The 14,464-nt window shown below is 40.6% G+C and overlaps 1 protein-coding gene across 3 annotated transcripts in view; it reads left to right on the forward strand.

Moving 5' to 3' along the window:
• LOC117412328 (angiomotin-like) overlaps positions 1-12,679 on the forward strand; it is a 46,989-nt gene extending 34,310 nt beyond the window's left edge. For all 3 annotated transcript variants that reach the window (XM_058989090.1, XM_058989091.1, XM_058989092.1), the window contains 6 exons: positions 2,914-3,063; positions 5,286-5,482; positions 6,210-6,332; positions 6,509-6,747; positions 7,649-7,891; positions 10,640-12,679. In XM_058989090.1, coding sequence (XP_058845073.1) covers positions 2,914-3,063; positions 5,286-5,482; positions 6,210-6,332; positions 6,509-6,747; positions 7,649-7,891; positions 10,640-10,737 — 1,050 coding nt within the window. In that variant the 3' untranslated portion in view covers positions 10,738-12,679. The remainder of the gene's footprint in view (positions 1-2,913; positions 3,064-5,285; positions 5,483-6,209; positions 6,333-6,508; positions 6,748-7,648; positions 7,892-10,639) is intronic.
• Positions 12,680-14,464: the final 1,785 nt, after the last annotated feature.

Raw genomic sequence — 14,464 nt, forward strand, 5'->3', positions numbered from 1 at the left:
AAGGCTGTGGCTGGATCTCTTGATTAGATTGAAGACACGCTGGTCTGCAGTATATATTTCTGTATTTTTCTGGACACAGTAAAAGCTGGAAATCCCCCACGCAGCACTGTTTCTTCGTCGCTGCCTCAGTGCTGTCTTGCGTTCCCAGGACTTGCAGAGGTCCGCCCTTCCTGTGGAGAGGGAGACAGGCCGGCACAGGGCTAGGTGGGATCACCACCGGTCTCGCATTCCATTCTCTGGAATTCCCGGCAAAGGACTTCCCGAACTCACAGTCCACACCTGCCGCTGGTTTATATTTCACTCTGTGCATGCAGAGCCACCCCTCACTAAACTGTGACATTTTCAATTACCTTGAGCAACCAAGTGGTGTTAATTAATACAGTTTTATAATTGAAGACTGTATGCAAGAATATAAATATTCTCATAGGCCAAAATACTGTGACCCCAGGTTTAAATAATGTATGTATGTGTGCACTTCTGACGATCTGTACTAGCACTGAAATAATACATTTTAAAAAAATACTTACCGGTAGTTGTAACAAAATATTATTGCTGTGCAGTCTTTTTAAATTAATGTAACACCTTTTGAATGCACACAGAGGAGCTGTTGGTTATTACATGTGTTATGTGTAACCAACGCCCTGTTGAGTAACAGTACTAAGCCCTGTGCTGTAATTAAGGGATAAAACACCCAGAGCTTCAGTTTGGTAGCTGATCATTTTCCCATGGGTTCACAGAGATCCTACGAGTGTTTAATACGACTATACGCCTTGTCAAGGAATGTGTTTTACAGCAATAATGAAAACTGCAAGCATGTCGGTGACAGTCATCGTCTGCCCCTGCAGATCACTGGGCTGGCCTATATCCACTGTGTGCACGTGTTAAAATGGAAATTTGGTATACAGGCAGACAGACAGACACCCCAACCCTAATATCTTGTACCAGGTTTAACCACAATTGAATGCGGTTCTCCAGATGTATGTAATACTTAATGACGTATTGAGAGACAAACGGGGCCTCCATATAGCCCCAGTATTGCTACTCGTAATACCTTGTGTTAAAGAATTGTTTATCATAACTGGAAAAACACTTCTCTAGATATCATTGTAAAAATAGACAGCCTATTTCACTGCAATGTTCAGACAGACAGACAGACAGACAGCCTCCATGTCATCCAGGATTATGGTACACAGTTAGTGCTTAAAAATGCCATTATAGGACAAGAAGGGATATGCACCCCTGGAGGAGAGGATAATACTGTCAATCTTATTATATAGTAATTCTGTCATATTTGACTTAAACCCTCAGTAAAACTTGAAATCTCTGTAAAACTGCAAAGTGAAGCATGAAGCCGGTACAGTACAGTTGTCACATCTGTGCCAGGTAATGACAGGCTTGAATCACAGATGTGCAGAATATAAATTTACAGGATTGTGGCTAATTTCACGTTCCCTTTAAGGCTTTCCTGTACGATTCCAGTGAGTTGTTTTGCTTGAATGGTTGCCAGGTATTACATAACTTTGGATAATTAGATTGAAAGGATCCTTTTTCAGTCGGTGACTGTGACCTCAGTTGCTTTCATTGAAGCTGATGTTGTTTAGATGTGATGGTCTCCAGTGATGGAGGCCGATGATACACTGTGCAGCGCTGACCCTGCTTAATCCAGGCCAAGAATGCATAACCCGACTTCCAGCCAAAAGCCATTAGTTTTGCTGGAGGTGACCCAAGATTGGATTGCAGCCAGACCAGTTCAGTTTAGGAGTCACATAAAATGAATCTCTTATTTTGAAAGACCCATTCCTCCTGAATATGCACATACTGTACAGTTACAAATGTGTAGAATTTACAAAAGTGGTATGCGTTGTGCCAATATAACCATTTGATATCTATTTTGTGGACCCTCCTCTTGCTACTTGGATAATCTTATTTATTTCTATTTTTTTGTCTTTCAAAATATCAATACGATAATGGCTTTTTTTGAGTTTTTAATATCTGAAAAAGGAATTGGTGCTTAATCCCAGCCTCACATTTACACAACTCTCATCTTTTGCAACAATTTAGGATAATTTATTTACATTTTTAACTCACTGACGTTGTCTAAAATTACGTTTTATAAAGCAGACATTTTAGACAAATCCCGGTTTGCTTTGCACTAGGTCTGCTTACTCCCTCTAGTGGTAATATTTGATTACAGCAACTGAAATTCTCCTTACTAAACAATCTTACCATCCTAGACATAAGGGTTTGATCCTTGCATGATGTATTAGAAATGTACCTTCATGGCTTGTTTTGTAGTGTCTTACAAGCACATATTTTAAGCCATCAATGCCTTCTGTACATTTGTGTGTCACACTTCAGAAAATTACACATATGTAGAGAACCACATATCCAATTGCGATGAAGCTTGCAAAGGACATTTTTTTGCACATATTGCAATATCACATTGACAGTATGTACACTCTCCATGTGAAAACGCTGTAAGCACCCTCTCAGGGGGGATTTCTGATAATTAACATTTAACTAACCGTGCAAGTACGTGTTATCTTCTATTGTAAGTGGCTAAATGGTAGGCAAAAAGTAGATTTTATGCATGTTCCACCACACTCCAAACAAGTGGACTGAACTGCACTGTTGTTCCAAGTCACACTGCGCTGCTCAGCACGATCTATTTCTCAGTTATTTAAACAGAATACGCATTCATGGAGTGCTGTGGTTGTTTCACTCATAAGGGTGGCTGATACAGTAATAATCCCTTCAGGGGCTCCACGGTTATCTGTCCTTCTCCACTCCTGGAATATCTACAGTGCTCCATGAAAGTTTGTGGGATATCCTCTACATCCCACTTTGGAGGTGCTTCTTACACGTGAATGCAATAACAACCCCTTCCCTGTGCTGTGCTGTGTGTGTCTGCAGCTGAAGAAGAAGCAGGTGTACGTGGAGAAGGTGGAGCGGATGCAGCAGGCCCTGGTGCAGCTGCAGGCAGCCTGTGAGAAGCGAGAACAGCTGGAGCACAGGCTGCGGACCCGGCTGGAGAGGGAGCTCGAGGCCCTCCGCATGCAGCAGGTAGGAGGAGTGAGAGGGAGGGGCTGGAGTCTGTGCAATCAGCTCTGTTCACCTCATAGTTTGTGAGGATGCTCCCATGATTTTGTGTTGTGTGTTTTGTAAAACGATTGTGTGTTTTGTAAAGCTCTTCCTGTATGGATGAAAGAAATATGGCAGCAGATTTTGAAAGAACCATTCCAGTCAGTAATTTATTCCTCTTGAAGAAAGGCCCAAGCCAAAACGTTTGTCGACGTTTGTTGATCAAAAAACAATGTTTTTTTTTTGTTTGTTTTTTTGTGCGACTGTGCAACTTTCCTCAAACTGGAATATTGAGCTGAAAGGTAAGAGAGCAGTCGAATGCGTTTCAGCGCTTGAAGTATGAGAGGAAGTGGTTGTCAGGATGTGAGTCACTTGGCCCGGGTCAGCTGTGTAATAGCAGATGGTGTGTTCTGGGAGTTAACCCGCCTGTTTGTGAAGACCTCATCCTGCTGGCTTTCTGGGGACCGCAGAGCAGCTCCTCTGCTGCAGGAAGAAGCGGAACCCTTGATGTTCCAGTGGGGTTTTACTGCAGACATTGACCTGTTTTTTCATGTATTTAATTTAAAAGCGACTCCTGAGTTGTAACAACTCTTCCCAAGTGTGTCCTAGACACATCAGACCGAATAACTATCATCATCCTCTCACATACATTCAGCACTGTACTCGCGAAGAAAGAAAAATAATTCACAGACAACGGTACACAGTAGCAATAACTAAAAAGATCTCAAATAAAGCAATAAGCTATGGGCTGGAATTTTAGTGGAGAGCTTGACGGTTTAGTAAGCAAAGGATAACCTGGGAAAGACCAAAGTCACGTCAAGAGGCTGCATAAAGTGGATCCGACCATTGTTATAAGGCAGAAGAGATTATGCGGAGAGTGACCATTTCAACATGTACTGTATATGTCTAAACTAAGCAGTAGTATCCTCTTGACAGTAAAAGGAAGCTAAGAGTGCTGGCTAATACATGGTTAACGTACTTCATTTATTAAACTATTAAAGCTTTCCAAATTAATATGGTATGCAATAATGTCTGAAAAGAGTCAACACTGAAAGGTCCCCTCAGATGTATCTGCTAGGAAAAGGTTGAATTATAAGGCTTTTAAAAATATGCTGTGAATTTTTCATTTGACCCAGGTCAAAGATAATCATGCACATTTTTAAATACAATGGATTCAGATTGACAGCAAGGAGATGTTCTATTCTTAGTTAAGGATGGAAGGTCGCTCCTCATAAACAGCTGTGTCCTGTTTATATTTCACATTCCATGGTTCAAAAGAGGAAGTTTATAGATGCTGTCGTAATTTGGGTGCTGAAAAACCTATTGTTCCTTGGTGCATTCCAAACCCGACAGCTGAATGTGAAAGTGTCGGGGTTTTTTTTCAGTTTCTACAGTATTTGTTTAAATACAGTTTAAGGATGAAATTGGCATTATTGGACAGAAGGTAATTCCTTCCACACCACAGATGCTCTTGCATTGTTTGTTGGCAGTAAAGAATCAAACAGAAATACAAACTGTAAATCAAGGGTTGTGGTGTAACATACAGGAAGCACACCTCCTACTTCTCCAACTGCACTCCATTGCCTGCATTCTTTAGCAGGTGGCTCAATTGAAATGACTGTTGATTGACCAACCAATCAGGGTGCTGGTTTCCTCCGTTCCAGACACAATTTTAACCCTATCCCTGCCAACCCACTACCTAATCACAGAATGTACGCTAATGACAAGAGCCACCTTGCCCTGCCCCGCACTCATTTCATGACAAATCTGTATTCATCGTTTCACTGCCAAGCTTTAAGTTATTGATCTAATCGAAGAGAAAACACTTTAACATAGACTTCAGATGGGAAATCTAAAACCTATGGCAGAGGTTAATGACTGTGTGTATTGTTAGTTTCATATAGAGTGCTGTGAAATACCAGTAGCTGACAAACGCATATGTTATTGTAAGAAATACATATGGATGTTTTCTGAACTAGGGTGCTTTTTAACATAATGAAAACAGGAGATGACCAAAAAGAGGTCTATATTAAAGCTATACATTTTTTTACAACCTATTTTTATAAAAAGACCTGTTGTGACTCAGGAGGGACAGTACAATGACATAGCTATTTTCAAAGACACTTGAGAGGTGACGGGAAAGTTTCGTCACAGCCGCGGTGCTGTCAGGTGTAACCCCGCCCCCTCTCCCCTGTCCCTCACAGCGCCAGGGCGGGGCTCAGAGCAGCAGCGGCGCCCCCCCCGAGTTCAACGCCACGGTTCTAATGGAGCACCTGCGTGAGAAGGAGGAGCGCATCCTGGCTCTGGAGGCTGACATGACCAAGTGGGAGCAGAAGTACCTGGAGGAGAGTGTCATGAGGCAGTTCACTCTGGACGCGGCCGCCGACGCCACCACTCAGAGGTAGGAGGGCTGAGCCAGAGGGGCGCCTCCCTCTCAGCACATACTCTCCACTTGTTTGTACCTCTTTTGTTTCTGTCAACACTTGCTGTATTAAAAACCACCCTAGGATTACTAATTAAAATGTTTTAGGGCATTGTTCACAACTGGACTGTAACCCTTTCCTGCATGGCGACCTCATATGGGGAAGGATACAAATATATATATATATATATTCTAGTCTTTATATGGGGGACATATTTAAGACACAAATGCATGATGACCTTATATGAGCAATATAAAGCAATGGCATTTTTTTATTTTTATGTCAATGAAAAATATGTTTATTGTGGCCAAAACTACTACAGGACTGTTTTTTAAAGCCAGTTTCGATACATTAAAAGTTTGCAGTGACAAAATCTCCCATTTCATACTATTAACCTAAGAGAATGTTTTATAAGCACTTTTTAAATGAACCTTCCTTAACATTTTTTACATTTGTGTTAAGGGCTCTTGGTGTCCTGTCTTGAAAAAAATAAATACAAACGGACATGGATATACACATTAGATCAGGTTACTGGTCTCTTGAGTGGAGTTATCTTTCCTGTACTGCTAAAGCAGTCTGCAGCTTAGAGTGTAGTAATCGTTCTTAGACCTGTATGCAGGCCTGGAGGGTTTTAAGAAGGAAACACATATAGAATTCAAAACCGCTGCCTCCCTCCCCTGCTGACAGTGCTGTTGTTGAAACTAGGGACACCCCCAGGATCAGCCACTCCCCCAGCAGCAGCTACGACACATCGGTGGAGGCGAGAATTCAGAGGGAGGAGGAGGAGATCCTGATGGCCAACCGCAGGTGCCTAGACATGGAGAGCAGGTGAGAGACCGGGTTATACAGCAGGAAGAGCAGGACAGCGCAGCAAAACATCTGGGCAGGTCTTAGAGGCCTCATCTGGTCAAGCCATGGCAGTGTGGTGTGCAGGGGGGAGTCATGGAGTCACTTAGTCTTGTGAAAGCTGCTCACGAGTCAGTCCCTTTGTCCATCTCTCCCAGGATAAAGAACCTGCACGCCCAGATCATTGAGAAAGATGCCATGATCAAGGTGCTCCAAGTACGGTCTCGAAAGGAGCCCAACAAGACGGATCAGTCCTCCCCCATGAGGCCCTCCAAGTCCTTGATGTCCATCGCAAACCCCAGCCCCGTCTCCGGCCTGCTGTCACACTCCCTGGGCCTGAGCAGCAGCCCCATCGCAGAGGAGAGGAAGGAGGAGCGGAGCTGGAAGGGGAGTCTGGGTAAGAGTCCACAACCGAACCCCTGTCGTTCTGTATTGTGAGCAAGTCGCTTCATAGGTCAAAGGTCAGCTACATGCCGAACTAGAATTGTGGTATAGTTTTGAAATACAGGCACAATACAGTAATCATTTAAACTGATAATATTAGGTGGAATTGATTAATCAATTAAAAAAACAGTGACAGTATTTGATTAACATAAATGAACTGTTTGTTCTTAGTAAATACCTTTTCACTGACCCCTTGACTTCTTATGATGTTTGCAAGGTGTGTATATAATATATATATATATTTATTTTTTATTTATTTATTTTTTTGCTGCTCTTCAGTTGTAGTTGCCTGCCATATACACATGTAGCTTAGGAAAGATCAGTCAAGGTGTCTTTATAGACATCAGCCAGCGTCATCTAGTGATGCCACTTCGACTCATGTTTCCATTTGTTTTGCTGGCAGTACACAGCAGTGCAGTAGATGGGGCCGGCACTCCCTCCTCTGAAGACACTGGTTGGTTCTGATCTAGCCTATGTAACATATGTATAGGGCAGGCATCTGAAACTGAGGAGCAGCTCCGAGACTTACCAAAAAACAGAAGGATCACAGTAATTGAGTTGCAATAAGAACCACTCGGAATTGACTTCCTTAGTAAAACCTTCAGTAAAAAATACTGATTGAGATATCAGATCACCAAAATGTGAGCTTCTTTTTATGAAAATGTGAAACATACAAAAGGAAAGTAATACATATTAGGTAAGATTTACTGGAATTATTTTGATAAGTCAATGAACTTTAATTGAAAATATTCTTATCAACTGTTTTTAACATTTGTATTTTCAAAGCTGTATGGCACGGGCCTACTTTTTCACTGGTGTTTTCCTAAACCAAGCCTGTATTGAAACTCTTGCAGGTGTTCTGCTGGGAACGGACTTTCGCACAGAGTCCCTGCGCACTGAATCTATCTCCTCCTCCCCCTCCCCGGTCCTCCCGTCCACCCCCATGATGTCAGCCCATTCCAAGACTGGCAGCCGAGACAGCTGCACCCAGACAGACAAGGGCAGTGAGCAGAGCAAGCCTACGTCCAGCCTGGCACTGCCGCCGGTTCAGTCTCGACTGGCCAGCCCCAGCCCAGTCTACATCCCAGACAGGATAGGTAATAATGAGCACCACTCTATTCACGTTGCCCGCAGTGAGGCCAGGCTGAATATAGAGGTGCTGTTTCTAAACTATCAAATTGTTAATGCTCGATTTTTTTGTATTTTCCTGTATGGTTTCTTTCAGCTTGTTTGATAGACTTGTCTGTGTTTCTTGTTTCCAGTGAAATCATGGAGTGTTCTTAACTCCATACTATAGAGCAGGGGTTTTCAACCTTTTTTGAAACTGTACCCCTTCTGTCGAGAGGTTTCAGCTAAAGTACCCTTTACAATTTCCGCTCACTGAATGGTACCACAGTTGCAATAAAAGGCAGAATAATCTGGTTAACGTATTTCTTTTTTCTCTTGTTTATTTAATATATAATTTTACACAACAGTCTGGGACTGACAAATTGAACTGTTGAACCAGAAAACCAAACAGTAGGCTTCATTCTTAAAACTTAATTACATGTCTTTGGATGCAAATAATTAAAAGGTAATATTTAGGAATCTTTGGAAATATTCGCTTTCTATTGGGAAAAGTCATTATAAATAACACAAAATAGTCTGCACTGTAATTGTTTATCACGTTACTATTTACTTCCCACCTCAGCATAATTGTGTGCCGTTTAAAATGTTTACAGCATCAAAAACATTAACCTCAAGATAAAACTATAATTACTAACTACAAATGATCCAAAGGGACTCTGTATAACTTTGTCGCTTTGCACTTTCTGACTTTTGTGTTTTCTTAGTTTTTCTATTGCAAGTAAGAAATGTATCAAACACCGAACACATACTCAACCAGCCGCTATTACTGTTAATAAAATGCAGCCACGGTAACAAATAAAAAACGACCAAGTATAAGTATTGTGATGACTATTTATGTTTACCGGTGCATTTATACTTAAAAAAAAAAAAAAACAAACAACGCAGAAACACTGTGCTTCACTGATACAAGAAGTGTGCTCTCCAGGCACAATTGCCAGACGCCTGCTTCGCCTATATATCAGAGTGGAAATCCATTCAATTGAAATCACACGTGCATACAGGTGGAAAATGTGGACGTGATAGATTCTGTTTTTTTTTTTTTCATTAGCCGTTAACTTGGAGCTGCTAAACAAAGATTAGAGAATATATAATATATAATACCGTTAAAATGATTCAAGATCATTATTTTCTTTCACTTTCATTTTTGTTTGTGCATTTCTGAGTCGTCGTGCCCTATGACCCTTAGAAGTAGCCCCAGGGGTACGTGTACCCCCAGTTGAAAACCCCTGCTATAGAGCATGAGGGGCCGCTGGAGTTCAAAGGTCACAGATTTGCATGATTTCTGAGGACAAGAACATTGTGCAAATTTCACTGTGGGGTAAAAACACAGCCCTTAGTGTCGAACACTGTTTTAAGAAAAGTGCAGAGTATCGCTTATACAAGCTTACTGTAGTAAGTGCACTGCATAGCAAAGTGGAATAAAGCATAGTGGAAGCATGGCAAAGCAAAGGTAAGCATTGTTAAGCCCGGAGATGTTTGGTAAGCAAGTTAAAAAAAACACGACAAACCACAGTAACTGTGGTCAATATAAATGATGATAGTCCTGAAAGCGAGTGTACATTGTGTGACAAGTAGTTGCAAGAAATAGGTATCTGGAAGAATGACTGAAATTAAACAGAAATGGATTCAAGCTGAGGAGATTGTGTTGTGTATGGATTTCAGTTTCCTCATATACTTTACAGCACTTCAGAGAAATGGGAAAAAGAAAAGAGATTCAGGCAGTAGTGCTTTTCAGTTTTTCTCCATGTATTCTCAAAGAAGATTTCATTCATTCAAAGTAGCTTTCCACACTCAAAAATAACCCCCTTTTTTGTTTAAGGATGAATGCATAGTTTAAAACAATCTGTGTTTCTCAGTAAATGTAGAGACAGTGTTGCTAGGTGTCCTATGATTGCTTGCTAGCTGGTAAAGGATCAGAGTGAATAAGGTATTTTTTGCCTTGCGTCTAGCTTTAAATGATCTCCGTTGAATGCAAATATGGACTGGAGATGAAACCTGTAGTGGAAAACTATTGTTACTGCCAGGGGATTATATTGCCCAAAACCAATATTGTTCCCTGGACAACATCAAAGCCTGACATATCCAGTCCCTGTAAGTTTTATTAAACCTTGAGAAACAAAGTGTATCTGCAAATGTATATGTACTGCTGCTTTGAATGGTTGCTATGTATATGTACCTGTGGCAGGATGGCTTGGTGGTCATGTCAAACCAGGAAGAGACAGACTCAAGTACTGCAGGATGAAGCGCTGAGAGCGTATTTATTAAATTATAAATCAAATATTTAAACACAAAACAAAAACACTGATCCAGAAAACAAACGTCACGATGGCCAAAATAAACAGCTACAATTGGGCAAACAAAACAAGTACCGTGCTGGTTGAAATCCAGCACGAGTAGCAGTTGCATTTTATATTTTCGGTTCTCACTTTTCAGCTCCACCTCCTGAACAACCCTCAACCCCGGTCAGCAAAAGCTGCTGGTTTTTATGTCGTGGTAGAGGGATTAACTGACTATCAATAACCTAGTTTATCCCTCGACCACATATTTGAAAATACGCCCTTCATGGAAAATAGTGTTTTCCAGAGATGCCATTTTTCAAGCCAGCCGTGAGCCAAAAAATGCCTAATTGAGCCAAAAAAGGCCTAATTACCACTCTTCCTTTGTGACCCCGGCAGTATTTGTACTTCCTGGTACTAACATGAACCTTCTCTTTCCAGATGGGCCATCGTTCCACAGCGGCACCTTGGATAGGAGAGCCCCAGTCTCACCACTGGGACAGGACATCGACAACGAGATGGTGGAGATTCTCATTTAAACCAGGAGATGTGTGAGGCCTAGTGACCTCAGGAAGATGAAAAGGACTTCTCTTTTAAAATATACATTTTCAGTAGGATTGTTCAGTATGAGAACTAGCTGCTGAAGGCTGGGTTGACATGAGGGTATGCTTAAATGCACTCATTTTAAGCACCATTTTCATGAAATCCTTATAAGAATGTAGAGCTAGTGAGTTTCTGAATTCTCCTATGTGGAACCATCTCTGTTGTACAGTATTTTGTCGGTGTTCTCTGTACCAACTGGACCAAATGTGTTTGCTACCCCTTGGTTTCACTTATTGCACTACCATACTCTCATTTCTTTCTCATTGTTAAATTTTGGAAGTAATTAAACAGCAAGGATAATATATATATATATTTTACATTTCCCTTTCTACTTTAGTGTTTGCAATTATTCCGAGTGGCTGTGGGTTCTGTGGATCCAATATTGAGTTATTATTTCTCTAAATCTTTACATTTCTATAGACACAGTTAAAAAGGTCACAGTGTCACATGATTTGAATGGAATGAGCAAATCTGTTTAGTCCAGGCACAGGATTCTCCAGAAAAGCCAGGTAAAATTATATTTGAAATCAGTATTGGAACAACAAAACCTAGAGCCACTCAGCATGATAGCAAATAGTAAGAGATGTAAAAACTACAATAAAGTGACATCTGAAGGTACTTGCTCCTTTAAAACAATTGATGCAAATTGCATTTAGCACTTGGATAGCAACTTGTGATTTTTCCAATTGTATATAAAATGTTTGCTGTTAAACTTGTAAATACCTATATAACGAAGGACAGGTCTCATGTTATTGTATTGTATTTGTATGTTTTATTTTATACCGTAATGCTTGCTTCCTTTGTGTGTGTGTGTTGTCATGTTTGGGGCTGTTGCTACCTAGCAGTGAATGGACATGAGATTCCTGGAGGCTGGCGCTGCTCTCTGTGCTGTCAGGAATGTGATTGGTCAGTGCCTGCCCTGCATTCTAGTCTCAGAGTTCCACCCAGTAAAGGAAATGACTTCTGCTGTCATTTATGTGTTTTTATGATGTTCGATTCCTCCCAATAATATTTCAATCCCTGCAGTCTCTAGCTGCCTACACTTTACTCTCTGCACTTAAACAAACCCTAGTTATTTTGTATTTTTTTCTCATGTAGTGTATAGCACTAGCATTGTATACCAGTAAGTAACTCCTGATTTTTTTTCTTTGGTCAGCCTGTTTTTTTTGTGTTTGTAATTCTCTACAGAAGAAGGTGTGTCTCTGATCTGAACCTGTCCCGATACCTTTTAAAAGACAGGGCTGTGCCTCTGCAGCAGGTTTGATAGGTGACTGAACTGCTCACAAATTCCATTACAGTTTTCAAGGGCGATTTTTATGTATTTAAGTGACCCTTACAAAACTGATTTGCCCAAGGAACGTTGCCAGATGCATGGGCACACACTTCAGTTCAGCTGCATTGTTAACCTTTTCATTGCCAGTGTAAAAAGAGTGCAAGTGTGCCACAATAAAAATGACAATTTCCATTTGTCTTGGGTATGGTCCTTGTGTTTTAAATTTTGTAAACATTTTTTTTTGTTGTTGTTTTGGTGTGTGGTGTGTGGTCTTGGTTCCTTATTCAACACTATCGGCTGGTTTCACAGACCCTGATTAGATCTTGTATTATTGTACCTTACCTAAGTTAACATAAGGTAGTCTGTGAAACCAGCCATATGTATGTTTTGTTGTAAACCACACTTTGTAAAATAAAGGCAGCTGACAAACATTGAAACAGCAAGCTACAAAATACTGCAATTCAAATTCCTTAAAGTGCTGTACAGAACTTCATGTATTTCTTACGAGTTGACTGTATTTTACACGCAGTTCATACGGATTGTAATTGCACTCTCCTCCTGTTGTGCTTTATAACTGGAATATAAATGCTTGTTTTAAAAGAAAAGGTTTGATTGTGATTTATTATGTACAGCATGCTGGCATGTGCAGGCACAGCTCCCAATAACTACTGCTAAATAATGCAACTGCTGAGTTTCATCAAAATGTAATTCGCCCTTCTCCAGGTGTACAAACATGTAAGTGCAACATACAGGTGGAAAAAATGTACAATAATACAGACACATTAACTAAATTAACTAAATCAAGTTAATACCACGTTTCATCACAATTGGAGAAGTGGTTCTCCAGATATTTGGAAAAATATAAAGTCTGGCATATTTAAAATGACCTACAACTAGCAGAATGTGTTGTAACCTAGGCTGTCCCAAAGATAGTGATGTTCATGGGGCAGGGTTGCCAACCTTGCAGTGGCCTTTTTGCAATACTTGTGCGGCAAAGCCAACATATTAATGACAAACTTAGCAAGTGTAGGCAATCGTGGCGCTCAGCTTGGTGTAGACAAGAATGCAATTTTCTGACAGTAGTCATCAGCCAGCAGATCCCGTCTAAGATCCGAACTCCTTCACTTGGTACTGCATAAATTCAATTTGTAGTCTACCCAACACATTTCCAAGAACAATCTGTGGGAAAAGCATTGCAAGCTGGACGATGTCTGCCGAGCTCACTGTCCTCTGGCTACTTGGTTGAAGAATACGCACTAATTTCAGCACAGTATTGTTAAGTGGCATTCTTGTTCCTCTGGTAGAGCTGCCTGTCATTCGAGCTGGTTAGGAAAGCCGCAAAGCAATAACAACATACCAGCAGTTATTTCGATCCAAAATCACGGAATTCTTTTATTATTTACGGGTTTACGGACAGTGTTAAAATGTGACTTTAGCGGACTGTGCGTACATTTACATGTTGGCAACCTTGGGTGCCTTGAGGTCATCGGTAGAGACAGTATTTAGAACATAAGACAAATTTGGAAACGAGAAAAATCCATTCTGCCCATCAAGGCTCGTCCCTTGGTATCTCCCGTACTGGGGGGGGGGGGGGGGGGGGGGGGGAAACTAATTTAAAAGAACAGAATCTAGTCGTTCTTAAAAATGTTTTCAGTGTTTTAGATCCTATTACTTAAATTCACTTATAACTCTATAAATAAAGTGCTTCCTACCTGTTCTAAACTTACTTTTACGCAGCTTCCATTTATGATCGCTCGTTCTCTCTGTGCTAATTTCAAGTAGTGTCTTGGGTTTATCTACAGCATTTCTGATTTTAATATCCAGTTGCACTTTTGTCTTCTGTTGGTACTACGTGGTTTTGACGCATTTTGTTAATAGCAAGACAAAAATAATGTAAATACAGTTAATCCATAACTACTCTTTCATTGCTGATTCTTATTCTACACTACTCTAATACTGTTGATATGTCACCGTAATCAGATTTTTCATCATGATGACTGCTGATAGCTCTATTTTTTATTTTACAGTTGTGGCAGTGTGGCTGTATGTTACTAACCTAGTAAGTTACAAAAAAAAATGCTATAAAACCACACTTTCTGTAAGTAGCGTACTCCTGTTTAATTTCATAATCCATGCCCCATTGAATTGGCCTATATCAATTAAATGAGGTTTGGGAAAATCCAGAACATTGTGTAAATCCTGTCTGAATTCTGTATTATTATTATTATTATTATTATTATTATTATTATTATTATTATTATTATTATTATTTATAAAACTCATTTTCTTGCGTGGCGCTGTGGCGCTAGTGATTAATCTGCGAGCAACCGGCTGGGTATAAATCCGTGTACGGTCTCGTTGTTCTGCAGAGAGCCTGCTGTGGTGTCTGA

This window comes from Acipenser ruthenus, chromosome 16 (genome assembly GCF_902713425.1).
Source record: "Acipenser ruthenus chromosome 16, fAciRut3.2 maternal haplotype, whole genome shotgun sequence".
Lineage (NCBI taxonomy): Eukaryota > Metazoa > Chordata > Actinopteri > Acipenseriformes > Acipenseridae > Acipenser > Acipenser ruthenus.